The 27,807-nt window shown below is 41.6% G+C and overlaps 1 protein-coding gene across 4 annotated transcripts in view; it reads right to left on the bottom strand.

Moving 5' to 3' along the window:
• DGKI (diacylglycerol kinase iota) overlaps positions 1 to 27,807 on the bottom strand; it is a 466,380-nt gene that overhangs the window by 321,978 nt on the left and 116,595 nt on the right. For 2 of the 4 annotated variants that reach the window (XM_073621821.1, XM_073621820.1), the window contains exon 2: positions 24,185 to 24,244. The exons of the other annotated variants lie outside the window; for them this stretch is intronic. In XM_073621821.1, coding sequence (XP_073477922.1) covers positions 24,185 to 24,244 — 60 coding nt within the window. The remainder of the gene's footprint in view (positions 1 to 24,184; positions 24,245 to 27,807) is intronic. 4 annotated transcript variants of the gene reach the window in all.

The raw sequence follows: 27,807 nt of genomic DNA on the forward strand, positions 1-27,807 counted from the left end.
TGCACTGTCTTTTTAGGTAACCCATAGTGCTCTGGGAATTTGTGTCACATGTTAAATGTTTATTTGTAAAACAACAAAATTCAAAGAAAGATAATTGCACTTGTAAATGATGCTCGAAATTTGAAAACTTTTTCAAAGCTTTTTCCCTTTCTCATCTTGTCCTTGGAGAACTGTCATAAATGGTTCTTCTAGTTCAGATTTCCTTCTGCTTTCTTTATGATATCCACAGAAAACTCCCTAGGCTCTGGACTCTGGTCATGCAGTATTACATCAAAGAGGCATCCCAGAAATCCCATCATCTGTGCCTGTCTGACTGGGTGGCAGTGGTCAGCGGACCTAAAAACAGCTAAAGATGCTGGGAATGCATTTCTTTTGCATTTCCTTTCACTATACTTTGACTAGATGTCACTATATTATATCAATTAAGGGGTAACAGAGACTCTTAGCAGTGACTTGTCCATTAAAGCAGTATTAACCCCCCCAAAATGTACTTTATTGCAGCTTAAATCAGTCAAAGATGTGTACTTGCCAAAAATGCAAATTTGATTTTTTTTTTTTCCTTTTCTCATCTTGTCATCCAGTTCAAATTTCCTTCTGCTTTCTTTATGATATCTATAATCAAATCCATAGGGTCTGCGCTCTAAAGAGAGCAAGTTAATTATCAATCCCGTGCTACCTATAAGTACCTACATATAATCCAAAATAATAAATAAACGTGGCTACAAACAATAAATTGTGTTCCCAAAACCTGTATAAATAGATATACAGTATCTCACAAAAGTGTGTACACCCTTCACATTTTTGTAAATATTTTATTATATATTTTCATGTGACAAACCTGAAGAAATGACACTTTGCTACCATGTAAAGTAGTGATTGTACAGTGTAAATTTGCTGTCTCCTCAAAATAACTCAACACACAGCCATTAATGTATAAACCACTGGCAACAAAAGTGAGTACACCCCTAAGTGAAAATGTCCAAATTTGGTCCAATTAGCCATTTTCCCTCCCCGGTGTCATGTGACTCATTGGCGTTACAAGGTCTCAGGTGTGAATGGGGAGCAGGTGTGTTAAATTTGGTGTTATCGCTCTCACTCCATCATACTGGTCACTGGAAGTTCAACATGACACCTCATGGCAAAGAACTCTCTGAGGATCTGAAAAAAAGAATTATTGCTCTACATAAAGATGGACTAGGCTATAAGAAGATTGCCAGGTTCCACTCGGAACAGGCCTCGCCATGGTCGACCAAAGAGTGCACGCGCTCAACGTCATATACAGAGGTTGTCTTTGGGAAATAAATGTATGAGCGCTGCCATCATTGCTGCAGAGGTTCAAGGGATGGGGAGGTCAGCCTGTCAGTGCTCAGACCATATGCCGCACACTGCATCAAATTGGTCTGCATGGCTGTCGTCCCAGAAGGAAGCCTCTTCTAAAGATGATGCACAAGAAAGCCCGCAGTTTGCTGAAGACAAGCAGACTAAGGACATGGATTACTGGAACCATGTCCTGTGGTCTGATGAGACCAGGATAAACTTATTTGGTTCAGATGGTGTTAAGCAACCAGTTGATTAGTACAAAGACAAGTGTGTCTTGCCTACAGTCAAGCAAGGTGGTGGGAGTGTCATGGTCTGGGGCTGCATGAGTGCTGCCAGCACTGGGGAGCTACAGTTCATTGAGGGAACCATGAATGCCAACATGTACTGTGACATACTGAAAAAGAGCATGATCCCCTCCCTTCAGGGACTGGGCCGCAGGGTAGTAGTCCAACATGATAACGACCCCAAACACACCTCAAAGACCACCACTGTCTTGCTAAAGAAGCTGAGGGTAAAGGTGATGGACTGGCCAAGCATGACTCCAGACCTAAACCCTATTGAGCATCTGTGAGGCATCCTCAAATGGAAGGTGGAAGAGCGCAAGGTCTCTAACATCCACCAGCTCCGTGATTTTGTCATGGAGGAGTGGAATAGGACTCCAGTGGCAACCTGTGATGGCTCTGGTGAACTCCATGCCCAAGAGGGTTAAGGCAGTGCTGGAAAATAATGGTGGCCACACAAAATATTGACACTTTGGGCCCAATTTGGACATTTTCACTTAGAGGTGTGCTCACTTTTCTTGCCAGCGGTTTAGACATTAATGGCTGTGTGTTGAGTTATTTTGAGGGGACAGCAAATTTACATTGTTATACAAGCTGTGCACTCACTACTTTACATTGTGGTAAAGTTTAATTTCTTCAGTGTAGTCACATGACAAGATATACAATGTGAAAAAGTAAACAATACCGCGCTGTCACCTAAACACAAGACGGCAGCACGCACAGCAAATGACAATCGCAAGTGACAAAATTATATATAAATGTGCAGCGCTAAATAAGAAGGGTCATAATGAATAGGAACATCGATGACATCCTCCTACTATGGAATGGCTGTTCAGATTCCTTGGGCCAGTTTTTCTCCTCGCTGAATTGTAATGACCGAGGTATATCTTTGTCTTATGAATTCAGCAGGGAAAAGATCAATTTTTTGGATTTGAAAATAGAAATTCACGAGCGTCAGTTTCAATTTAAAACATATTTCAAACCCACAGATCGCAATGGGTTTATACCCTTGGATAGCTGTCATCACAGATCGTGGTTACGGTCTGTTCTACGCAGCCAATCAATTTTTGAGACTGCATAGGAACTGCACCGATATTGAGATCTTTAAATCACAGGCCATGGTCTTGCGACAGAGATTTCTCGACAAAGGCTAAAATCGATCTGAGGTTGATTTAGAGTTACAAAATACTCTAAAAGTGGATAGACATTCCTTGTGGGTAGAGAAACCCCATCAGGATTTTAACGAATCTTTCAAATAGTCAATGTTGACAGCATACTCTGTGCAACATAAGCAGTCTATATTTAACAAACACTGGAGTGTACTGAAAAGTGATCAGGTTCTGGGCTCTTTGCTGCCAGATCAAGCTAAAGTTGTATATAGGGGAGCTCCCTCTTTACAGAGCAAAATTGCCCCGATATCATCAACCCACCAGTTAGACCCTCTTTTTTGGTATCATGGTAGGTTATTATCCATGTAAAAAATGTGGCGTCTGTCAATACAACACACATGGCAGATGTAAGACCAAAGAATTTAGGTCAACAACCACTAATCAAATGTATCCTATTAAACATTTTTTCACTTGTGCCACTAAGAATGTCGTATACTTACTTGCCCTTGTGGCAAACAATATGTGGGTCGTACTGTACCTAGACACTATCAACAATATCATAATAGAAATCCAAGGGGTACTGAGTTTTTGATCATAGATAAGTATATTCCCCCTTGGAGGGGTGGAGCTATGACCAGGGGCGCTTCACACCTCAAAACCTACTGGATTTACAGTCCCGCTCTGCATTTGGAATTAATGTAGAGTTGGACATTAATGCCTTTCTCAATAAGTCTCAATAAGTCATAATTGTAACCCCTTTATTTTTTAGTATATTTATTTGTATTCATCATTACTCCGTTGGGATTATCTGGGTTCCGATTTAAATTTATTATTTTATGTATTTTTTCAAGTATTTTTTTGTACTTCCATGTAACTCTACATGTTAGACATTTTACATTCAAGTATATGTACATTTTTAAGTTTATAATTGCAGTGGATTATTACCCCAGTTAAAGTGGGGTTCCACCCAAATTTTGAACATTATCTCTATGCATTCTCTTCCTTGCCTAGATGCTGACATGCTGTGTAAAAAAATTTAAATCGCCGTAAATTACCTTTTTTTTTCTAATCTTCTTAGCACTTCCTGGTTTTCCTCCCATGGGAGTAGGCGTGTTTCTAGCCTCTCCCAGACCTCCCACAGTCCCCTGGGAGCTAGTCTCAGGCTTCCCAGCATGCATTGTGCAACAGCGTCATCACAACATCTCTGCTCCCAGCATTCACCGCATCCAGGAAATACATGCTTGTGGGCTTCAAATGCCCACAATGAAGATGGAAACCCCCTTCAGTGAATTTTATAAGTTATTCTTTACAACGAAATCGAACACAGGCGGACTTATTACACAGAACATGTGAGTAGATAATCATGAGAAGAAAAGTTTGTGAATGAACTCCAAAAAAAAAAAACGATAGATAGGTGGACCCCCGCTTTAAGATTCAACCCTGTTGGGAACTTAACATATATTTGCAATATACCGTATATTCTAAATCGTTACTTTTTCACCTTCCATACTCATTTGGTACAATACTAGCGCTATTATAACGTAGCTTTTAGGCATTGTCCTATGATTTTTTTATTATACAAATCAGAGCAACATTCAGCCAATGATGTGTGGTTACAGACTCTTCTAGCTGTTTCATAGTGAGGCGTGGCCCGCAGACGTCCGTGTCTTCAGGATTGCTGATTCGGTGGTGTTCAGTCCTACACCTGTGACTCAGTGTGGGTGGACCAATTACCATCGCCGCTGAGGGATCAGGGGGACATCGGGCATCTCAAAGTGAGGCTTGGTGCGCACACTACACACCTAAGGCGACCTGATGACCTCTTTAGCCCGTATGCCGATTCGCTATCCATAGCGAGGCATGAATTGCACGTGTTGCCGCTACGTTCCAAACCAGGAAGTGATTGCATTTTCACCTACAGGTTTGATATTGAGGCTTGGTGCACACATCGTCAGTCTATAGGATGATGGTCTGATGACCTTGTCTATATTTACGCTGATTCCCTATTCATAGCGAGGCATGAGTGGCATGCGCCACCGCCATTTTGAAAACCAGGAAGTGGTGGCATTTTTGCATGACCAATTACCCACAGGTTTGTATCTTGTTATTGGGGTTCTAATCCTATATAAACACGATGGCCACAGCATGTCTACACCCCAGATGATGTCTCCTTAGATGAAATGCGTCGGGACAAGCCTGCTGATGCCATTGCGTTAAACTTTCAGTCTTCTTACAAGCGTTTTTTTATCTACTCAATTGTGAGTGTTCCTCAAATTTTAAATTCATTTTCTTGTTATGTGGAATTTTTATTTTATTATTGGTTACAACATGTGAGCCCATGAAAAGGATTTAATCTGCCTGCCTCTGAGTGTTCCTCCTGGTTGTGAGTTCCCGGAAGGACAGTGTGAACATCATCTTCCTGTGACAACATCCCCAAACGCGGATGTCCCTGTGTATTGGTGCGTTGTCACCACAAGACTTAATGACTCATTGGGCGTATGCCTTGCTGAGTCCATTAGCTCTGGTAAGCCTCTCACTGTTAGTGGTGGCTTCTCCCATTATCTTCTCTTCACATTTGTTTTCCTATTGATGTCTGGAAGTTGATATTCATCTACAACATCACACCTTAGTCTCTTATTTTTGGATTATTTTCACTTATTCACTATCACAGTGTTGACTTTAATTTATATACTCATTGATGGTTATACATGTTTAGAGTGTTTAACATTAATTATTTGTATACGGTCCTATTCATTATGACCGTTCTTATTTAGCGCTGCGCATTTATATATAACATGAAAAGATATAATAAAATATTTACAAAAATGTGAGGGGTGTACTCACTTTTGTGATATACTGTATAATCAATATAATACTGCTGCGTCTACAAAATTAAAAATAATACCTCCAAATACAATATATACCACCAATATGTGAACCTAAAACTTTAATCATACAGTGTGTAATCCAACTCTATATCATGGACAATAAATTAAAAGCATAGTATACTGTGAAAATAGTGTCAATATACAAAATGCCACAATGAAAATTAAATGGACCATTAATATTGTGTCAATATACAAATAATTTACACTTGCACCTTTACAAATCTGTGTATAAATGTCCCCTTGTGTATATACACAGTCTCTTAATAAAAAATATTAAATAATGTTTGTCCATTGTAATGTTCAATGTTTCTTTTTATATTTCACCTCTTGTGTTGTATTAATTTCATACACAGTGATTCCCACTTATGCGCTCACCTCAAATGGTGGACCTGCCAAGTGTCAGGTCAAATACTGCTTTCCCCACCTTGGGGCTGCTTTTTGGTTCCACTTGGTTAAGACCTCATTTGAATTACCTCCTCGTATTGCCACTTTCAATGACGCATAGCAATTCCACATTGGTGGGTCCTTTAAAAGATTGCAAATTCTTTCAAAGCTCTGCTCAGAAATGTACAATTTCACCAGTATAACAGTGTTTCCACAAGAAAATAATCCCAGCCATAGGGGTATCACCTATGACGAAAGAGTTCCCATGCATGCCACACCACACCATTGTGACATTTTGTATATTGACACTATGTTTTTAATCTATTGTCTACGATATAGAGTTGGATTACACACTGAATGATTATAGTTTTAGGTTCACATATTGGTGGTATATATTGTATTTTGAGGCATTAGTTGCTAATTAGATAAGCACAGCAGTATCATATTGATTATATATATATCTGATTATGCAGTGTTATATCAAAGAAGGCATCCCAGGAATCCCATCATCTGTGCCCGTCTCACAGGATGGCAGGGGTCAGCTGACATTGGAACAGCTAAAGATGCCGGGGATGCATTCTTTATGCAGGCTCTTTCCAACTGTTTCTTCTGCCACTTCCTTTTACTATACATGGTACTGTATTATATTACATCTCTTAGGGGTAACAGAGATTCTTAGCAGTGACTCATTCCTTATGAGATGGCTTCAACCAAGAAACCCGAGATAAAAAAATACACACATATTGTATTTAAGGGTGTATTAATGAATACAGAGCTGTCTTTTATGTATACTTGGACTAACTTTAGGTACCATTACAAAATATTCACCCACTTTCTCCTACCAATAACCCCATTAAGAACAGAGTTTTCCACAATGGAGAGCTCTAGAGACAAAACCCATGAGCTTGTTCAGATAAGCATTTTGCACAGTACATTTGTTCTTGTACAGTATAGTACAAACAGTGTTCAAGAATGGTTCAGCAAACATTGCTTTTAAGATATGTTCTACTACAATTCAAACAGACACCATTGCATGCAGTTTTGATCCAATGCTTTGCCAGGAAAAACTCTTATGCCGCGTACACACGACCGGACTTTCTGGCAGAAAAGGTCCGACGGAATCATTTCATCAGACATTCCGGTCGTGTGTGGGCTTCATCAAACTTTTTTTTTCCAAAAATTCTGACGGACCTAGAAATAGAAAATGTTTTAAATATTTCCGACGGAATCAGTTCCTATCGGGAAAACCGTTCGTCTGTATGCTGTTCCGACAGACCAAAAACGCCGCAAGGGCAGCTATTGGCTACTGGCTATTGAACTTCTTTTTTCTAGTCCCGTCGTACGTCATCGCGTTCTAAACGAAAGGACTTTGGTGTGATCGTGTGTAGGCAAGTCCGTTTCAGCGGAACTCCTTCGGAAAGACCGTCAGAGTTAATTGTGACGGAATAACCGGTCGTGTGTACGCGGCATTATAGTGGAAATTATCCATAACAACTTCATAAAAATAATGATCTTTAGCTAGAAACATGCACTCCCCATTAATAATTATGCTACCACAGTTAGTGTGTGTTGTAAATTGTCTCCAGCACTGCACTTGTTTCTTCCGGAGGATGCCATTTTCAGCACAGTGCTTAAAAATGGAGAGCAACTGAGCATGTGCAGAGCAGGGTGAGACAGTGTATTACTGAATTTTAAACAGTATAGACACTTATTTTTAATGCTTTACATAGCTTTACCTGCAAAAAAATAGAGCATGGAGTGATCTAGCAGGACTTATATTTCTGACTAAAGTTCCACTTTAAGCACAATGCTCAAAAACATTCTATAACACTTTTAAACCCACTTTTGTGTTTTATTCTTCCTCATTTAGCATGCTACTGCTTGCTGGGAAAACCACACTTCTGTAAACCAGCATGGCCACTTCCTTAGGACCTAGATATCTATAACAATATAAACTATTTAAAAACTTACCGTGTGAATGGAAAATATAGTTGTTTTTTCAGTGAAAACACATTTTATATTATTCTCAAAATGTTAACTTGAAAATAAATTTGTACCTTCACGGTTCTATATTTTAATTATTGTATTTCATATGCAAATTTGTTGGTAGGGTCAGCATTAAGGGGCAAGTCACACTATATGAAGTTACAGGCGTTTTACCGCATGGTAAAATGTCTGTCACCGCAGGGACACACAGGAAACAATTGTTTCCTGTGTGTTCCATTCACATTGCAACGCATCCTCCTGACAACCCCTTGCTTGCACTCTAGTAAGCAGCGGCAGGACCCACTTTGGACATACTGGCACGCGTACAGTTTGGGGTTTTACTGGCCACAGACCAATATTGCATCTAACCTGCCAAAAAATGACTTTTAGCTATGTTAAGATTGTCTGATGGATCTGTTGGCTCTTCCTCAAAGAGAAAGGATACAGACTGCTCATTAGACAGACATTAATATTGCATGACATAGGATGAGGGTGAGTCAGGCTAATAAGCACAAGACATGATCACTGTAATGGCATACTAAAGTTTACCAACAGGTATCTAACTTTCCTGAAGAGCACCTGTCAGTATCTGAGTCTACCTATAGTGACTTGTTAGTGAACCGTTTTCAGACGCTAATTTACGACCAAGGTCTTCCTGCTTAGCTTTTCTAAAACAGTTCCTCAAACAGTTAAGAGAGATTACATTCTACAGTTAAAATGGTTGTAAACATCATACATGAAATATGAACAAAGCATATCCCTCTAAAGTAATTGTGTCAATTAAGAGTACTTAGGGGGTTATTTACTAAAGGCAAATCCACTTTGCACTCCAAGTGCACTTGGAAGTGCAGTCGCTGTAGATCCGAGGGGGACATGCAAGGAAAATAAAAAACAGCATTTTAGCTTGCACATGATTGGATGATAAAATCAGCAGAGCTTCCCCTCATTTCAGATTTTTCCTTCAGATCTACAGCGACTGCACTTCCAAGTGCACTGAAAGTGCACTTGTAGTGCAAAGTGGATTTGCCTTTAGTAAATCAACCCCTAAGTGTCATTTCAGTCTGCTGCTTTATTCTTCTACTATCAATATGAATCACTTCTGAGAAGTTTTCCTGACAAGAGAAAAAAGGTGACAGGGGAGGGATCTCCAGCTGATTGACAGCCTCAGCTCTGTTCCTGTGTAGAGGGGGAGGGGGGTGTCTTTTCCCTCCAATCAGCTCTCAGAACTCTCCCCACTGAGCTCTGCAAAGTGTAACTTCAGCTCTCCGCCCCCATTTTTTGAATGCTCAGACAATCTTTATAAATTCTGGACTTTGCATGTATGTAGAGAAAAGAAGACTGTAGATAAACAGGTACAACCTACATAGGAGGATTTGTTTCATTTCTGTGTATGACCTGAGGCCAGTCACTTAAGTGGGTACGTGGAAGAATTTACAACCACTATAAGCCCTGGAGACCTGCTCCTTTGCAATTGATTTAACCACCGGGCATTTTTGGCAACTTTTTGTTTTCATGTGAAAATCTGTATTATTTTTTTGCTAGAAAGTTAGTTAGAACCCCCAAACATTATATCTTTTTTTTCAAAGCAGAGACCCTAGTGGTTGGTTTTGCAATTTTTTATTTCACACGGTATTTGCATAACTGTTTTCTCGAATGCAGTTTTTGGGAAAAAAATACACTGTTTTAAAATTTTAAATGCAAAAAAACACAATACCTAACCCAATTTTTTTGTAAACTATATAAGGTGATGTCACGCTGAGTAAATAGATACCAAACATGTCATGCTTTAAAAATTGCGCACGTCCGCACAACGGTGATAAACAATGTAAATCTTACTATCCATAGGCGACACTTTAAAAGCCTTTACAGGTTACCACTTTAGATGTACAGAGGAGGTCTAGTGCTAGAATTACTGCCCATGATCGGACATTCATGGTGATACCTCATATGTGTGGGATGATCGCGGTTTGCATGCGTGCGGGACCGACACACGCGTTAGCCTTTGTGCACTAGCATGGGGGGATGGGGGCACTTTAAAATAGTTATTTAAAAAAAGAAAAAAATAATAACTATTAATTTATTTATTGTTTAATTTTTACACTATTGTTGATTTAAATTTTTTTTTGATCAATTTTATTGCTGTCAGAAGGAATGTAAACATCCTGGTGACAGCAATAGGCATGTGACAGGTACTCTTTATGGAGGGATCTGGGGTCTATAAGACCCCAAATCTCTCCTTTGCATTTGAAAGCAATATCACAAATATCAACAAAACGCCAATATCAACATTTTTGAATACTTTTGATTTTCAAAAAATTACGTCATTAAGATGCCAGTAAACCACAGTGGCGATCCGATCAAAGCCAATTCTGGCTTTCTTCGGGTATCCGACTAGCTGGCGGACGTGCCGGGTAGTAGCTTGGGCCTCCCGTCCCACCGGGAGAGCCCAAACAAGCTGCTAGAGGTGGTGGTGGTGGGGGGGAGTCGTCCCCTTCCACTGTGGTTGTTATTACAGAGAGCTGACCGTCAACTCTATAAAAAACGGTACCGGGGTGATGCCTGCAGCTGCAGGTATCACCCTAGTACAACCACTTGAAGTCAAATGACGTACCAGGTATGTGATTTGGCGTCAAGTGGTTAAAGAGAACTTAAACTGTGGAAGCAATTCCCACAAAAGGAATATAGAGAATAAAGGACTACTTACCAGTATTGCCTGGGGTCTCCCTGCAGCTGATACTCTCCCCAATACTAACTTGCTATGCCCTGTTCTCTGCTATGCCTCTGTGTGGAGACAGCCAAGAAGAGGCAAGCTTTGCTTGCTCATATCAGAGCTGTTCCCCGATGACTGGTGATTTAATGGCTGGTGGGATAGTGATCAAGAAGCAGCAGAAGAGGTGGAAGAAGCACAGATCCATGGAATGGAAGAAACAGAAGCAGGGAGATCCTTGCACTGCAGGTCCTCAGGTACATCTTCCTCTCCAGCAGAGAGAACAGTGATCAGCAAAGTAGTGATATTGCCAAATCTCACTCCAGATCTAGTGAAACTAGTAGTCAGAAGCACCAGTACCTTAGAAGACCTTACACTGCAAATATACTGCTATGATGATGTGGGCACAGAAACTGTACTGAAGGGTGGTACTGCTTAGGGACTATTAACATTTATAGATGTTCATATAAGACATCAAATCTTCATATTTTGAATTCAGGAACACTTTAAAAGGCAAGCAGCAACTATGGCTCAATCCTTAAAATAAAAAGGCAACAGGTTTTCATTCCATTTGGTGTCACGCCAAAGAAGTGTAAGCAGTCTGGATAAGTAATGAGTTTGTGTTGAGACATTTGTACATATCTTCCACATCTGAGTTCAAAGACTGAACTAAGAAGGTAGATTTCATAGTGTTAAGGCAGGAGGACCAGTATGAAAACCTCTCCCTTGATCAAATATAGAACTTACACACTTAAATTCACTCAGCATCTATTCTAGTATCCATCCTTTGCAGATGGCTGCCCTGCTAAATCCTAGTCACCAGTATTCTTATTTCCTGCATTGCCTTGAGTTTAAATTTGCGGGTAAAAAACATATTGAGCTTCCCCTGATCTCACGTTTCTCTGAGAGTGAATAATTTTACCAGAAAGTAAAATGCCAAGCAGAAGCATTGTGGAAAGTGTGCTGAATCTGGCAGAAATGGATTATATAAAACATGAATAAGGCTGGCAGACTATACTATGTTCTTATACAATTTTCCTTTAGATTTACCAAAACCAAATATGAGGTCAAACTTAAACACTTGCAATTTGTATCCAATCAGGCAGGCCTTTGCACTACATAGTTGAAGGTAAATCTAAAAGAAATTGAACAAGAAAATTGTATAATGTGTGGCCAGCTTTAGAGACAAAACTAAGTGACTGATCTGAACACCACTGAAAATAATTTAATGTACAACTAATAAATACAGTTTACTTACATTATTATTATTACTATACAGGATTTATATAGCGCCGACAGTTTACGCAGCGCTTTACAACATGAGGGCAGACAGTACAGTTACAATATAATTCAATACAGGAAGAATCAGAGGGCCCTGCTCGTTAGAGCTTACAATCTAGGAGGGAGGGTCACGTGATACGAAAGAATAATAAATGGGGGATGAGCTGATGAATAAAATAAAAGAACAGTTGTTAGGTGGAGGCAGGAGTGTGAACCAAAACACAGGAAAAAAAAAGGTTTTTAATTTCATTCAGACAATACTGTAATCCCGGAACACCTTCCAGACAGCACAGGCTCTTTGGTGACCCAACTTTTACCCAGTGATGTTATGATTGGTCACTCAACTGCCCCCATGTTGAAGCACCCACTTTGCTCTCTTCTCCACTCTGCAAGCTCACGGAATGACGGAACTCAGCAATGCAACTTGATTGGCTAAAAGTGCTACCCCTCCCTCTCTCCGTCTGAGCCCTGATTTACCAGGGAATACAAAAAAGCTAACACAAAGGGGTTTATTTACTAAAGGCAAATCCACTTTGCACTACAAGTGCAAACTACAAGTACAAAGTGCACTTGAAATTGCACTGAAAGTCCACTTGGAAGTGCAGTCGCTGTAGATCTGAGGGGGACATGCAAGGAACATAAAAAACTGCGTTTTAGCTTGCACATGATTAGATAATAAAATCAGCAGAGCTTCCCCTCATTTCAGATCTACCCCTCAGATTTACATCGAGTGCACTTTCAGTGCAATTTCAAGTGCAAAGTAGATTTGCCTTTCGTAAATAACTCCCAAAGACAGCTTCAGTTATTTATACTAATTGTATTTAACAATAAATTATTTTGTTCAACATTAAGCACAGCTTCAATGCTTCCAGGGTGGTACTTGCAGTTCACTGTCATTGCCTAAAAAATTTCTTCTCAAACAGCCATGGTTTACTGGCTTCAACTTACCGGGTACGACCCCTTTAATAATGACAATGCTCTATATCATTTCATGGGAGTCTAGTGCATGTCTGCTGTCTATGTATGTCACAAAGTCAGGCAGGCTAGTGAGGCTACAATGTGACGTGCCCTGGAGGTGAGGCAGCCTGACTAGAACAATGTGACTTCATTTTATCTGCAGGAAGGCTCTGCTTTATCTGGGGCTAATTTAACCACAGAACCCATGCTCTGTCTTCTGGCTCTCATAGCTTAAATATATCTCCTTTTTTTTCTTAACAAATGCTCCAAGCTACCTCCGAGATTCTGTTACCGCCCAGAGTCCCGTACTGTCATCCATGACGAGTTTAAAAAAAGAACAGGCTTTTGAACGCTATAGGGCACGGAGACAATCTTATCCAATATCCCTTTTCAGAACTTTAAATACACCGTTTATTTGTATGCATTTTCATTAACCCATAGCATCCTCTTGTCTTCCTTCTCTACCCAAATCCTTCCCTTACTAATCCTACATTAAGTCTAATATTCTATAGACCTGTATAAATAAATATATTCTTTAACTGAAAGAAATGTTAAAGACAAATTAAAATGAATAAATGCACCAATGATGAATGAATATTGCATTTACAACATTTTTGCAATGAAGCACTATAAATTCACAATAAAGCACTGCGGTGCAAAATGAAGCACAAAATGGACAATTGTAGTGTTGCAGACCCCCCAAGGATGTTGAATGCTAAAGGAACAAAGGAGAAGTATGAGACAGTGGCCACCACAATTGTGAGTATAATACCCCTTTAAAGTGTTATTAAACCCAGGACCCTGCATTCACTATATCTGGTCTCCCACAGTACATGGAACATGGGAATGCAATTATTTTAGGAAATATAAACTGCTAAATACCTTTTCTCATCAGCAGTATATAGCAGTCCTGTGACTTCTATCAGTGTCAGGTTAAAGCTTGTAGGAGGAGTTTTCATTCTGCTTTGAGTGTCCTATAAGGCTGCAGGACCCCTGACCCTCTGTCTGGAGAGTGCTGATTGGCCCTGTGCTGATTACATACACCCTTCCCTCCAAAAAACGCTCTAGCAATACACACCGAAACTGAGCATGTGGAGAGTGCCTCCAAGGCTCTGTACTATCAGGAGATAGATTAGGCATACCTCCCCACTTTTTGAGATGGGAACGAGGGACACCTATTAGTAAAAGTATTTAGGCATAGGACACATTCCTTGTCACACCCCCTTAACCCCTTGCCAACCGGCTCACGTTGTATCATTGTGTGACATGTCAATAAAGTTAAAAAAAGAAAAGCAAAAAACACAAAGTCCTGTCCCTCACTGCACAGCAAACACCGGCCTGCACATGAACGCCCCATTTTCGGACCTAACTTCAGAGTATTGGTCAGCTTTACAGGAGATCTAATACAAATGACTACAACCTCAGACTTTAACAAATTGCTCCCATCTGTCCCTTATTTGGAGGGACTGTCCTTTTGGAACCAATACCCTCTTGGCCCTTTTTACTCTGCATTTGTCCCTCTTTTTGGTCTAATGCATAGACCTCAATAAAAATGAATGCTCTATTTATTACCAGAAGTGTTATATTGCAGTAAACTATACACCCATTCACTAAATTATTGCATTTGTTTAAAATGCCTGTATAATAGAAAGTAGAGGTTAAAAAAAATCATATGTGGGGTTACCAATAATTTTTTGCGTAATAATTCTCCATGGTCCACGTAATTTTGGGCATCACAGGGGTGTGTCTTTCCTCTACATACATACTATGGTGTCCCGTTTTCTCATCTCAGAAAGTTGGGAGGTAAGCTTTAACATAGTAATGTTATTTTACAGGTTTTTTTCAATCTTTCTAAATCTGTACCTTTCATTAAAATAATACTTGGTGAGTGCCATGACAGTTATTTTTCAGACATCTCCTGCTATGAGGAGAACCATCCCCTTATTCAGTGGCGCATCATCCATGTGTGCACGGGCTCCCGAGGGGGGGGGCTCACTTTGACCCATACTGCACACATGGACGGTCCCCTGGTTCACAGCTGGGGATCGGTGCGGTGGGAGGGACAGCTGTAAGCATGGATCTCCCTGCATGGTTTTTCAGCTGACAGCCGCTTCTCCTCCTCTCCCTCCCATGGCTGTCAGTTGAAAAGCCATGCAGGGAGATCCATAATATGTAATATATGCTGCACCGATCATCGGTTGTTCCCTGTGTCCTCCTCCTCCAGCCCCCTCTGCGTTTACTCTGCTTCAGGTTATGAATGAATGGGAGCGGCTGTCTCCTGTTCATTCATTTTTAATACTGAGGCTGCTGAGAAAGGGGCTGGGGAATCTGTGTCCTCAGTTCCTTTCTCTGCCTCAGAGGGGAGATGTCAGGGGTCTGTTTAGACCCCTGATATCTCATGCCTAGGGCCCGCTTTTTATTTTGTACATGGCCCACTCATTTCATGATACGCCCCTGCCCTAATTGTGGTCCTCGATTGTCACCCTATCAAATGCAAAATTTCAGATGAAAACTAGAAGCATCTGTGTCAACACACTTTCTGCAGCCATTATCCATATGTCGACAGGAAGTGCCCTAAAGATGCTGGAGGAGATTAGTGCTCTAAGATGCAATAAAGGATGAAAAATGGGTAAGAAAATAATATAAAAAGTGTAAACCGTATTACAATGAGCTTTAAAGTAGAAGTACAGCCAAACCAGTCAGTTCTGCACTCCTGTGACCCATTTTCGCAGACAGCGGGCCAAAGTCCGCTGTCTGCTCTCTGCTCAGGGAGCTGTGAGAACCAAGCAATGGGGGGTGTAAGATCGCTGGGTTCTCAGTCTTTGAGTCGCCGGGGGACATGATTATTAAATTTTAAAAAAAAACTATACTTCCCTTTTAACACACTGTTATCCAATAATGGCGTACATCTACATTTATGGACCCTGGTGTCAAAGCACCCTTCTAACCTAAACAAGACGTTGGTGTTGCAGAACGCATTGTGTATATATATATATATATATATATATATATACGTATTGCGGTCGGCAAGTGGAAAGGAAGCACGGTGACCCAATGATGACATCACTGGGTCTTAACTAAGGTATTTATTGAAAACAGAGTTCAATTACAAATTTTATTGGAGGGAAAGAAGGAACTAGGGAAGGCAAAAAATAAGGCCTTTAGATATAATTTAATGAACTTAAAAAAATGTTGACATTGACTCTCTTTCCTATCTATTTGAGGCTTGAATAATCATTTACATAATACACATGGGATAACCATCAAGGTTCTTATGCTGTCTCAAGAAAATGTTCCAAAAGGAATCTAGGCTATAACAGAGAAGATGGCTAAAACAGAACCTGATGAATTTTGAGGGTTATTGGGGAGAGGGGGGTATGGTGCATTAACAGGGGTCCCGTCTGCCTAGTCCTTACTTCCTGTAATCCCCCCCCCCCGTCCTGATCTCAAACCCCACCCTTTCTCCTCTACCTTTCTTCTCAACCCCTTGAACTTTTATGGAACTTTCTTTTTCCTGTAATACTCCCTTTCAAGGGGTTGGGAAATCCACTCTAATTGTTATGGTTAACCCCGATCAGCTAGTTAGTTAATGAATTGCTTCCTAGTCTTTTTAAAAAGATTAAATTGTATTGCAGTGACATAATATATTGGTGTTATAATAAGAATATTTGCCTCCTGACCCCTAACTAGGTACCAGACCTCCCCCATGTCTTGCCCCCTGCTTGTCTTCATGTTTATTGTTCACAAGTATTTTTACCTGTGATATTTTCATACATTTTGTATATCCAAAAATTCTTTTGGTTGTATGTATGTATGTATAAAAATAATAAAAATGTATTCTGGGGGAAAAATAGAGATGTGTGGTAGTTGGATGTACAGATGCAAAAAAGAAAAAATGTAATGAAATTGCATTAACTCACAACTGCTGCTTAATTCATTATAATATATAATAGAGAAGGGCAATCACTATATAGTGCAATGTTGGTCTTCATTGTAGCCTGCATTTTACAACTCATACATCAAATGTAGGCTGCGGTGTGGAGTCTATGGTGTCACACCGAAATTCTCTCTGCTTAACGCCGTAGAGAGATCGCCATGATAGGATGAGAGGCCAATCACATGACTTTGATAGGTTCAATTAAAGTGGACCTTTATGGAAAAAAATAAAACATTGTGAACAGGTTTTTACATACCACGTCTCTTCTGTATTAAAGATCCCTGACCTGCCTGTTCACAGTGTACACTGAGCTGCACATGTAGAATTTCAGCTATGCCTAGTGACTGAACTCACACGTGGGAGTGATCTCAGGCCAACCAATTAAAACTGTCGGGAATCAATACCCAGAAGCCACTGGACTGAAGATGTAAGTGGCCTGCAGAGAGCTACAGGGGATCACAGCGCCGGAGAACAGGTGAGTATAGTTCTGCTTTAGCCCTGGTTCACACTATTGCGATGCAGGAACCAGCGTGATTCCAGTGCCAGTTTCCGCATTGCAACTCCCTCACAGGCAGTTCACTCTGCCCTCTGTAAACCGCTGTGGGTGTCAATACAAAGTTAATTACACTCCCAGATCGGTTCGCAGATCGCAGTGAAAACTGTGAATTTGGACAGGAATCAGATCACACGGATGTGAACACCCATGCCATCTGATTCCAGTGCTGGAAAAAAAAGGTTCCTGCAGCATTTTCGTGCGAATCCAAAGCGAGTTCAGCCATACAAACTGTATGGCTGAATTTGCATTTCACAGACACCGCATGTGATCTGCACAGCAATGGGGTGCGAATCACATGCGTTGTCTGTGTTCGCAACAGTGTGAACCAAGGCTAAAAGTGCAAATAAACTCAACAATTTAACAGTTTTCTAAAATAGTTACATTCAAGGCATGCTGTAAATGAAAACTATCACAGATGAACTGTCATGCTATCCAATGGCTGGAGTCATAACTGATCACATGTGCAGCACCACAGCAACTGCAGATTAAATAGAGTCCAAAAAGGCAGCTTCTTTGGCTGTAAAGGATAGGAAGGTTTAGTTCCGCTTTAAACAAACTGTGTTTTGGCTTTCGGATTCTGAAGCCAGTAGAGTGATCAGCACATCTGTGAAGCTATCCACTCTATTCTATAAATGCACAGCATCTTTTTATTAGCCCCAGTATGGCGATGCCACTGCTATATAAATGGACCTTTTAGTCTCATTATGCCCTGGTGTACAGTACACATCACCATAGAGTTAAATTGGTGGGTTTCATTCCATTTTAAATCCCAGGATAGTTGTCAGGTATGGTAAACAGGTGCAGATTTTGCACACAGAGCCTAAATAAGCAGCTGATTACTTATCTGGTGCACGTAGCATTAGAGGGAAATGTGCCTTCCTGAGTTATTTTTAGGAATCATTGTGCTACGGTGAATGTCAGTGCTATATATGAATGTATAATAAAGTTATGTGACAAAAGAGAAAAAAAATAAACACAGGGCTTCCTTCACTTTTTTCCGACCAGGCCCACTTCCCAGTGTAACCATGGCAACAGGGCCTAGATCTTTGAACGTGGATGACATTAATGATGGGCTTTCCAAAACCGTACAAAGAAGGGCTGTATAAGAAATTACACGCTATCCTGTATGTGTGTGTCAGCAGAGGACAAGCCCTCTCTGAAACTCAAGCATGGGAGAGATTAAAAAAAAGTGTCTTTATCTGCAATATACATTGATATGAACACACTGGGCTTTATGTATTACAAAATGGAAGAAAGTGTCTGTATAGCTCTGAGCAACCAATCATAGACCTGCTTTCATGTTTAGACCTGCACAAGAGAAAATACATCTGGAATGATCCCATATTGTGCACAACCATAACTCCCAACTGTCCCTGATTTCGAAGGACTGCCCCTGATTTGGAACAATGTCCCTCTGTCCCTCTTTCTTCCTCATGTGTCCCTCATTTTGGTCTGATTTATATAGTTGTATATAAAATGCACTATTTAGCTTTCAAAAACAGTTTCCCAGTGCTAAACCTTTCATCCAATTTCTAAATTGCTGCATTTGTATATGTCAAAAGCCAGTATAAAGAAATAATAGTGGTAAAAAAAAAAAAAAAGTACTTGTGGGTTTAACTGATTTTTTTTTTGTACAATTCTCCTTTATTAGGGCTTGGCAGGGGGTGTGTCCTATGCCTACATACAACTCAAAACGTTGGGAGGTATGTGAACGACCCTCTTTTCATCTAAAGGGGAACTCTGCAGATTCGGATGTAAAAGGGAACTTTGCGGATTCTAATCTAAAGGGGAACTCTTCGGATTCTGATCTAAAGGGGAACTCTGTGGATTTTGATCTAAAGGGGAACTCTGCGGATTCTGATCTGAAGGAGAACTCTGCAGATTCTGATCTAAAGGGGAGCTCTGCGGATTCTGATCCAAAGGGGAACTCTGCGGATTCTGATCTGAAGGGGAACTCTGCGGATTCTGATCTAAAGGGGAGCTCTGCGGATTCTGATCTAAAGGGGAACTCTGCGGATCCAGTGGTAAAGGAAAGATGCAGATTCTCCTGTAAAGGGGAATGAACCCTGCAGATTCAGATCTAAAGAGGAACTCTTTTGACTCTGATGTAATGGGGGACAAGGTGGCAACCCAATCTGGAGCTCCTGACTCTACAACAGAGTGAAGGTCAGCTCAGAAAGTACTCCTGCTCCACTTTAAGAAGGCATGGACTGGGGCACTTTGCCTCCAGGCAAAACCAAACCCACAGGCAAGAAGAGTTGCCCCCTGTATATAGGTCTAGGTTTCATCTTCAAATCTGGCTGGATGATGAGCTTATTTCAATTGTGCAGAAAATCTAATCAACTGCAGTACCTCTTGAAAGGCATATATGTTCTATGCAGTAACCAGGATACATTCCTCAGTACTACACATGGCTGAGAGCTCCATCTTCTGAGAGGCATCCCTTTAGCCACACACTTTGCACAGCTACAGTCTGTGGAGAGAGTGGAATAGCTGCTTGTGTTGTCGCTGATCAATACTATTACTGATGCTTCATAGGCTGAAAAGCCCACCGCAAGTCACATGAGTGCCTTTGCTATAAAGAATCCCTCTGTGGCAACTCAAGCAGGAAAGATTCAACTCACTTGCTACATGCTAATTAATTCTGCTCAATGTCTAGTCTGCATTTAGAATTCAGATATGCCTGTTATCCCATGCAGAAGGCAAGAAGACTTTTTTTTTTACATACAATGTCGCAAAACAGATCTATAGCTTTACATTCAAAGGTCAAATCCACGCAAAACTTTCATTTTGAACTGGATAGAAAGCTGGATTCCGCCCAGCTGCTGCATCTTCTACAAAGTCAAAGATGGTTCCATGCTCCCCTGTGGTTTCTCCCTAATGTACAATAACCAATTAACTAAGAAATCCATTTGCCAGAGAATGATGCATTCATTATGGGAGGCATAAACTACAGCAAGTTTATCTTGTGAATGGAAACCAAGAAATGCAAAAACCAAATAGACAATTTAAATCACCATGCCTTCAAAAAACAGTATCAGTATTGGAATGGACCGACCCTTTAATTGTCCAAAGGCACTAGAACAGGGGTCTCCAAACTTTCTTAACAAAGGGCCAGTTTACTGTTCTTTAGACTTAAGGAGGGACGGACTGTGGCCAGTGGGAGTAGAAAAGGTCCCGACATCAGTGGGATAAAATAATGCCCCATTGTTTGTTTCAGTGAGAGTATTTGCGCCTCATTATTGGTGTAAGTGGGAGGAATTGTGCCGCATCATTGATGTCATTGGGCCCCATTGTTGGTACAATTAGGAGGAATTATTCCCTATAGTCGGTGTCAGTGGGATGAATTGTGCCCCGCTGTTGGTATCATTGGGAGGAATTGTACCTCCTTCATTGGTGTCAGTGGGTGGAATTATGCCCCATTGTTGGATTCAGTGAATGAAATAGTGCCCCAAGTGCTGGATAAAAGCAACCAAAGGGCCACATCTGGCCTGAGGGCCGCAGTTTGGAGACCATTGCACTAGAATATTCTTTCTCAACATTTTACCATTGAGGAACCCTAGAGATAATTTTCAGGTCTCAGGAAAACCTATTAAAAATGGTTAAATCTACAGCTCACAGTACATTTGCCATGTCACAATGATAGTTAAAGTGGAAAATTCACCCAAAAGGGGAAGTTCTCTTCTTTTTCCTCATCCCACCCTTCTCTGCCACATTTGGAGGGCATTTTTTGGAGAGAGCAGTTACCTAATTTTGAAAGGTATCAGCTTCAATATCTACTCATGTCACCTAGGTGATCCGAGTGGAAGTTTCCCCCCTGCCCACAGCCTTCTGGGACACATCTCAGGTCCTAGAACACTGCAGGACCATGCAGAAAGTGAAGCGAGGCTCACACATCTACAGTGAGCGGCTGGCTGTGAAGCCACATGGAGTCACACTTGGCTGCCCACAGGTAACATGCTTAAGACCGGTAAAGAAACCAGCTCTGGTGAGGATAGCACTGAATCCTTGTGCAGGTGAGAGTCTGTTTATTAAAAGTCAGCAGCTACAGTTTTTGTAGCTGCTGACTCTTAATTTTTGCACACCTGACCAAAGCTTCTTTTTAGTCCGGGTTCACACATATGCGAATTGGATGCGGGTTTCCCAGCTTTCAATTCGCATGACAGGAAAGTGTGACTGACTCTCAGTGGAGCCGGTTCACACAGCTCCGGGGAGGCCGTGGTCTGCATTTAAAAAGGGTCCTGTGCATCTTTGGTTCCGATTCAGGTGCAAATTCAGGCAAAATTTCAGATATGATTGACACCTGAATTGGTGAACAGACATGCACCGGACCCTCTGCTGTGAGCCGTGCCCGCAGCATATGTGAGCCTGTCCTCAATCAGAGAGGGGCCATCTTTCACTGGTAAGAATTATCTTAACATTGGTGGTCAGTGGGAGGAAGCCCCCCACAGACAGCTAACATGATCATTGGTATTAGTGAGTACGGTACTTACATGAGAAAGGAGAGAATAAGCTCTACTGCTCCCATGCAACTGACTCTTCCAAGTGGCATTGGTGTTAGAACTATGCGGGCACTGTTAGATAGGAGATCAATCCACTACCCACTGCCCAAGGAACCCCTAACATCCTTTGGAGGAACTCCGAGGTTACACAGAACTCTGGTTGAGAAAACCTGCGCTAAAATATATCTAAATGTAGCATAGGATATAAAAAGCATACAATTATTTGTATTAGGATAATTACATGTGCTGTATATAAAAAAAAAAAATTGTGAAATAAACAAATTCCCTTAAAAAAAAAACCTGCAGAGATCCGTTCTGAAGCACATCGCTGTATTTATATAAATATGAATGTGTTTGCAAACATTTTCACTCCAGGTGACACCACAGATAAAATATACTAGACCAGTCAAGTGTGTAAACAAGGTAATCTTGGGCAACACTATATTTTTCCACTGTCCCTGCCAAGTGATCAGTGCGGGGGTGGGGGGAGTGATGTTCCCAGTTTGGGTAGCGATTCTGATGCTGCAAATGAAGTGACACTTTCCGCTTCTATCTGGGGATCTTGTCCCTGTCCGCAGAGGATCCCAGCTTTTCTGCAAAATGCTCCCTGTCTGCTCTCCGGCCAGATCTGATTACTCACTGACAAGCTGTGCTTAGGTTTAGTCATCCTGGCTTCTGCAAAAGCAATATGATGGAAGTGTTACAGCAAACAAAACTTAACCCCTTGCGCTTGGCTTTGGGAATCAAGCACAAATAAAATAGCAACATAATAAGGAAATGACTCCTTAATTGTGTTTTTATTCTCTGCCACACTGAGCACAGTGGTACAATACCTTCATGGAAGTTGGAGAACAGAGCAAGATCATATAATAACAACATCTGAATGTTATGTAAATACTGCTACATGGAACACAAAGGGACCACACTGTTTGGGTTTAGTACATACTCTGGTGTGCAGGGGGAGCTGTGCAGCTGAGTCTCCATTAGTAGAGATAAGCAGGAAGAGCTAAGCATGTTTAGTCACTGATGGGGAGGAGAAGAGCTGGCTTAATGAGCCATTGCTGGGAGGGGGAGCAGACGAAGCTGAGTTGGTGAGTTGCTGTGGATGGGAGAGGAAGGTGGGTTGAGCTTGTGAGTCACTGCTGGCAGAGGGAGCAGGGGGAGTTAGGCTGCTGAGTCACTGCTGGGAGGAGAAGCAGGAAGAGCTGAGCTTCTGGGTCACTGCTGGGAGGGGAAGCAGGAAGAGCTAAGCTTCTGAGTCACTGCTGGGAGGGGAAGCAGGAAGAGCTGAGCTTCTGAGTCACTGCTGGAAGGGTGAGCAGGGAAAGCTGAGCTGCTGAGAGGGAAGGGAGGGCAGGGGGGACCTGAGCTGCGGGCGAGGGGTCAAGGTGAGCTGAGCTGCTGAGTAACTCCAGACGGGGGATATCAGGGTGAGGTAAGCTGCTTAGTCACTGCAGGAAGGTGGGAGCAAGGTGAGCTGAGCTGCTGGCCTTTGGCGATCGGGAGTCAGTCAGCTGCTGGTTTTCCAGCATGCTCGTCCAACAGAAGATGGCTAAAAGGCCAGCTTTTGTCAGACAGACTGACATACGCATGGGCCGAATGTCAGCCAGTTTTTATTGAACCAGCCGGTGTCTCCTGACAGCCTGTGTGTACGGGACTAGTTACTGCTGAGAGGTAAGAGCTGAGCTGCTAAGTAATTGCTGAGAGAGAGGAACAGGAAGAGCTCAGAAGCTTAGTCACTGCTGGGAGGGGGAGCAGGGGGAGCTGAGCTGCTGCGTTACAGTTGAAAGGGAGGAGCAAGGTTTAGCTGCTGAATCACTGCTAGAAGGAAGAGCTAAGCTGCTGAGAGAACCCTTAAGAAAGTGTTTGTACTTCTGCTGTGTGTTACTCCACAGTACAATAAGCTACAGAGATCACATGAGCTTGTTTTAAAGCTTGTTTACTTTTTGTTATATAAATTGAAATACTTGTCCATAGTCAGACCACAAGGTCAATAGGAGGTGCAAGACTGTATTGGTGGTTTACCTCTACAGAGATAACAAAGTGGAATAAAGGATGGCTAAAAAGATGGGTTTATACCCATTCTGATACATCTTACCACCCACCAAAATACTTGCCTAATTTATTACATCACAGTAGCCCTTATGGACACTGAATGACATCATAGGGATCATACTGATCAGCTCAGTGTACAGTACACCAAGATACACTGCTGACATGGGTCAAAAAGAAAAAACGGAAGACACGCCCTTAAAGTTCTTGATTTTGCCCATTACCTTTCAGGTTTTGGAACCCTAGATGGATACGCTGTGCCTGGGCCTGAACTTGTATAAGCCCTGAAGGGAAGAAAAAAGGAATTATCCAGTGACACCAGGTATGAGAGTTATGTTTGACTGCTACACACTGTTACAATATTCACTCAGCCACTGTGTCTATTAAATATTATGTCTGTTTGCACCAACAGCCAGCAATCCCATTCATGTTGTAGTGCAAAGTGGATTTGCCTTTCGTAAATAACCCCCAGTGTCTCCTTCTATGTCATGCATATCAATGACCGATGACCCAATTGCGGAAATGTTGCTCTCATGCCCCGTACACCCAGTTGAATTTTCCGACGGAAAATGTTCAATGAGAGCCATTTGTCGGAAATTCCGACCGTGTGTAGGCTCCATCGGACAGTTTCCATCGGAAAATTTCCGTCGCACAAAATTTAAGTTCTGGTTCTCAAATTTTCCGACTACAAAATCCGTTCGTGTAAATTCCAATCGTGTGTACACAATTCCGACGCACAAAGTTCCCTGAATGCTCGGAATCAAGCAGAAGAGCCACACTGGCTATTGAACTTCATGTTTCTCAACTCGTCGTACGTGTTGTACGTCACCGCGTTCTTGACGTTCGGAATTTCCGACCAACTTTGTGTGACCGTGCGTATGCAAGACAAGTTTGAGCCAAAATCCGTCTGAAAAAAAACATGGATTTTGTTGTCGGAATGTCCGATCGCGTGTACGAGGCATTAGGGTTTGTTCGCAGTAATTTTTAGTGCATCTCAGAAAGCCAGAGTAAAGTCTATATCAAAACGTAGGTTAATCTGAAATTTTGTCCCTATCTAAAAAAAAAAAAAGAAAAAAAGCTGAATGCAGAACAAGACTCTTAATTTGTACCTCTCTGGTGGGTAACATTTACAGTATCTAGTCTTTATTTTTTCTAAGAGCATCAGCCTCCGGTATAATCTACACTTCCAGGTGTGTCAGATTCCTGAGTCCCCTGCAATGTGCTGTTGTTCCTGCCACTGATGTCCATGTCACTATGCTAGCGGAGGAAACCACTGAGTGCAGCATTGGTCTAAGCATACAACACACCCAAAAGTTTGACAGGCGCTGAAGATTCCACCAGGGTTTTGGTTGATTGGCCTTCAATTCTGTTTGTGCTGGATGCTTAGGATACTTTGACGGTCATAGCTCTTGAAGAAAGATCAGACTTTACACCCATCAGATGGGTAAGAATTAAGGTCTACTTTTAGCAGAGAGCATGTTTTTCATTTTTGGGTGGGTGATAATCAAGTCAATTTAAAGCAAATCTTAGCTTTTCCAATACTTATGCCGCTTACTCACGAGCGGAATTTACGACAGAAAGAGTCCGATAGGAGCTTTTCATTGTATATTCCGACCGTGTGTATGCCCCATCGGACTTTTTCTGTCGAATATTCAGACTGACTTAGATAGAGAACATGTTCTGTATTTCTCCGACGGAACAAATTACTATCGGAAAAAACGCTCGTCTGTAAAACTACGCATGCTCTGAAGCAAGTACGACACAGAAGCTATTGGCTACTGGCTATTAAACTTCCGTTTTCTAGTCCCGTCGTATGTGTTGTACATCACTGCGTTCTGGACGGTTGGAATTTGGTGGGACCGTGTGTATGCAAGACAGCTTGAGCCGAATTCCGTCGGAAATGTTATTCCTACGGCAAAACCGGTCATGTGTACAGGGCATAAGAGGCACCAGAGGAAAGCTTTACTTCCACCTCTGAAAAATACCTCTGCCTTTCAGTATTGTGGCTTGAGCCCTGCCTCTCCATAATGTAGTAAATCACCACGTCCCAGTGCAGTCACATAGGAGTGGGAAAGTAGTTAGATGCTCTGGTGGTAGATGGAGCAGAGAGGGACAAAGGGAAGGAGAGGACACATACCCACCCATACCTAATATGGCGAATGATTGATATAACATTAAAGTGTATGTATAGCCAAAACATTTTTTCTTAGTATCATAAGGTTAGAATCTCTGCTAGTTCTCTATTGCTGTCTGTGTCCCCACTGGAGAGATTCACCCTCCAAAAAGCGATAAGAAGAACAAAATTTTACAGTTGTCACCTCAACAGAATATTAGGTCCCATTTACCTCTTTATAGTGCATTAATGCACATTGATTCACATTAACGTGCATTGCATTGAGGAAGCCAATTAAAAATAAACCGGCTTTTTAACACACCCTGATGAGATTCAAAAAGCACAAGACCCTTATGCCCTGTACACACGACCGGTTTTGCCGTCGGAATAAACTCTGGTTTTTCCAACAGAATTCCGCTCAAGCTGTCTTGCATACACACGGTCACACCAAATTCTGACCGTCCAGAACGCGGTGACGTACAACACGTACCACGGGACTAGAAAACGGAAGTTCAATAGCCAGCAGCCAATAGCTTCTGTTTCGTACTTGCTTCAGAGCATGCGTCGTTTTTGGTGCGTTGGAATAGCATACAGATGAGCGGTTTTCCCAATAGTAATTTGGTCCTGTGGCAAAAATATAGAACATGTTCTCTATCTAAGTCCGTCTGAATTTTCGACAGAAAAAGTCAGATGGGGCATACACACAGTCGGAATATACGATGAAAAGCTCCCACACTACCATGAGTTTCAGTGCACTACAATGCAGGGGTGTTGCCTTGGTGCGATCGGGTACCATTCAAAATGAATGGCACCGCAATATAGCAACGCATGTTACATGCATTACCATGTGTTGTGGTAAGGCATGTAGTATGAAAATTCAGTGAGGATGGGTCTGTCATGCTGATCCAATGGTCTCAAAACCTTCCATGTCACTGACCCAGAACATATTAGCAGCCAGTGACTTAAGAACTGGACTACAAAATTACTGAAATCTTAACTTGTATGGCTGGCTGGATTGGCAGGACAACCAAGCAACTACCATTTTCAGCTAAAACAACAATCACAGCGCCCATACCTCTCTTTCCAGATACGTTTACCTTAAAAATGATTGTATATAATGGAGAATCTATAATCCTAATAGTGATAAATCTGTCCTGGCTGTCATGTCTGATTTAAAACACATCCACCTTTTGTATGGGGTTACAATAAGATCTGTGCCCTCTGAGAGAGGGATGAAAAGTTTCCTGCAATGCAGTGACACCACACAACACTGGGATCAGCTGTCACTGCCCTTTGCCCGCTTCCGGCAGCTGTGACATTCCAAGCATTCCCGGAAAGCGGAGTGACAGCTGCTGGATCAGGGCCGTTACATGATTCCTATGAATAAGACATATGTATCTCCACAGTGTCTGGAGGACTTAATAAATCGGACTGCCTAGAACAACGTTGAGGCATTTAGCAATATGTTCTATATACGAGTGCTGTTTTTCAAACCCAGAAGAGAACTCCAGCCAAAACGTAGTTAAAGATAGATTGTGGAAGGATCAGGATGTCTGCTGGGTTTTTAATTGCTGTCTCTGTGTTGGAATGATATCCCACCATTTCCTGCCCGGGAGGCACAGCAGGAAGTAAGGAAATTTCCCTGCCAGGGGCACAGCAACAAAAACCTAATAGTAATTCTAACAATTACTCACAAAATGAATACTTAAAAAAAAATAATTTTAAATAGACTAT

Source organism: Aquarana catesbeiana, linkage group LG03 (genome assembly GCF_042186555.1).
Source record: "Aquarana catesbeiana isolate 2022-GZ linkage group LG03, ASM4218655v1, whole genome shotgun sequence".
Classification (NCBI taxonomy): domain Eukaryota; kingdom Metazoa; phylum Chordata; class Amphibia; order Anura; family Ranidae; genus Aquarana; species Aquarana catesbeiana.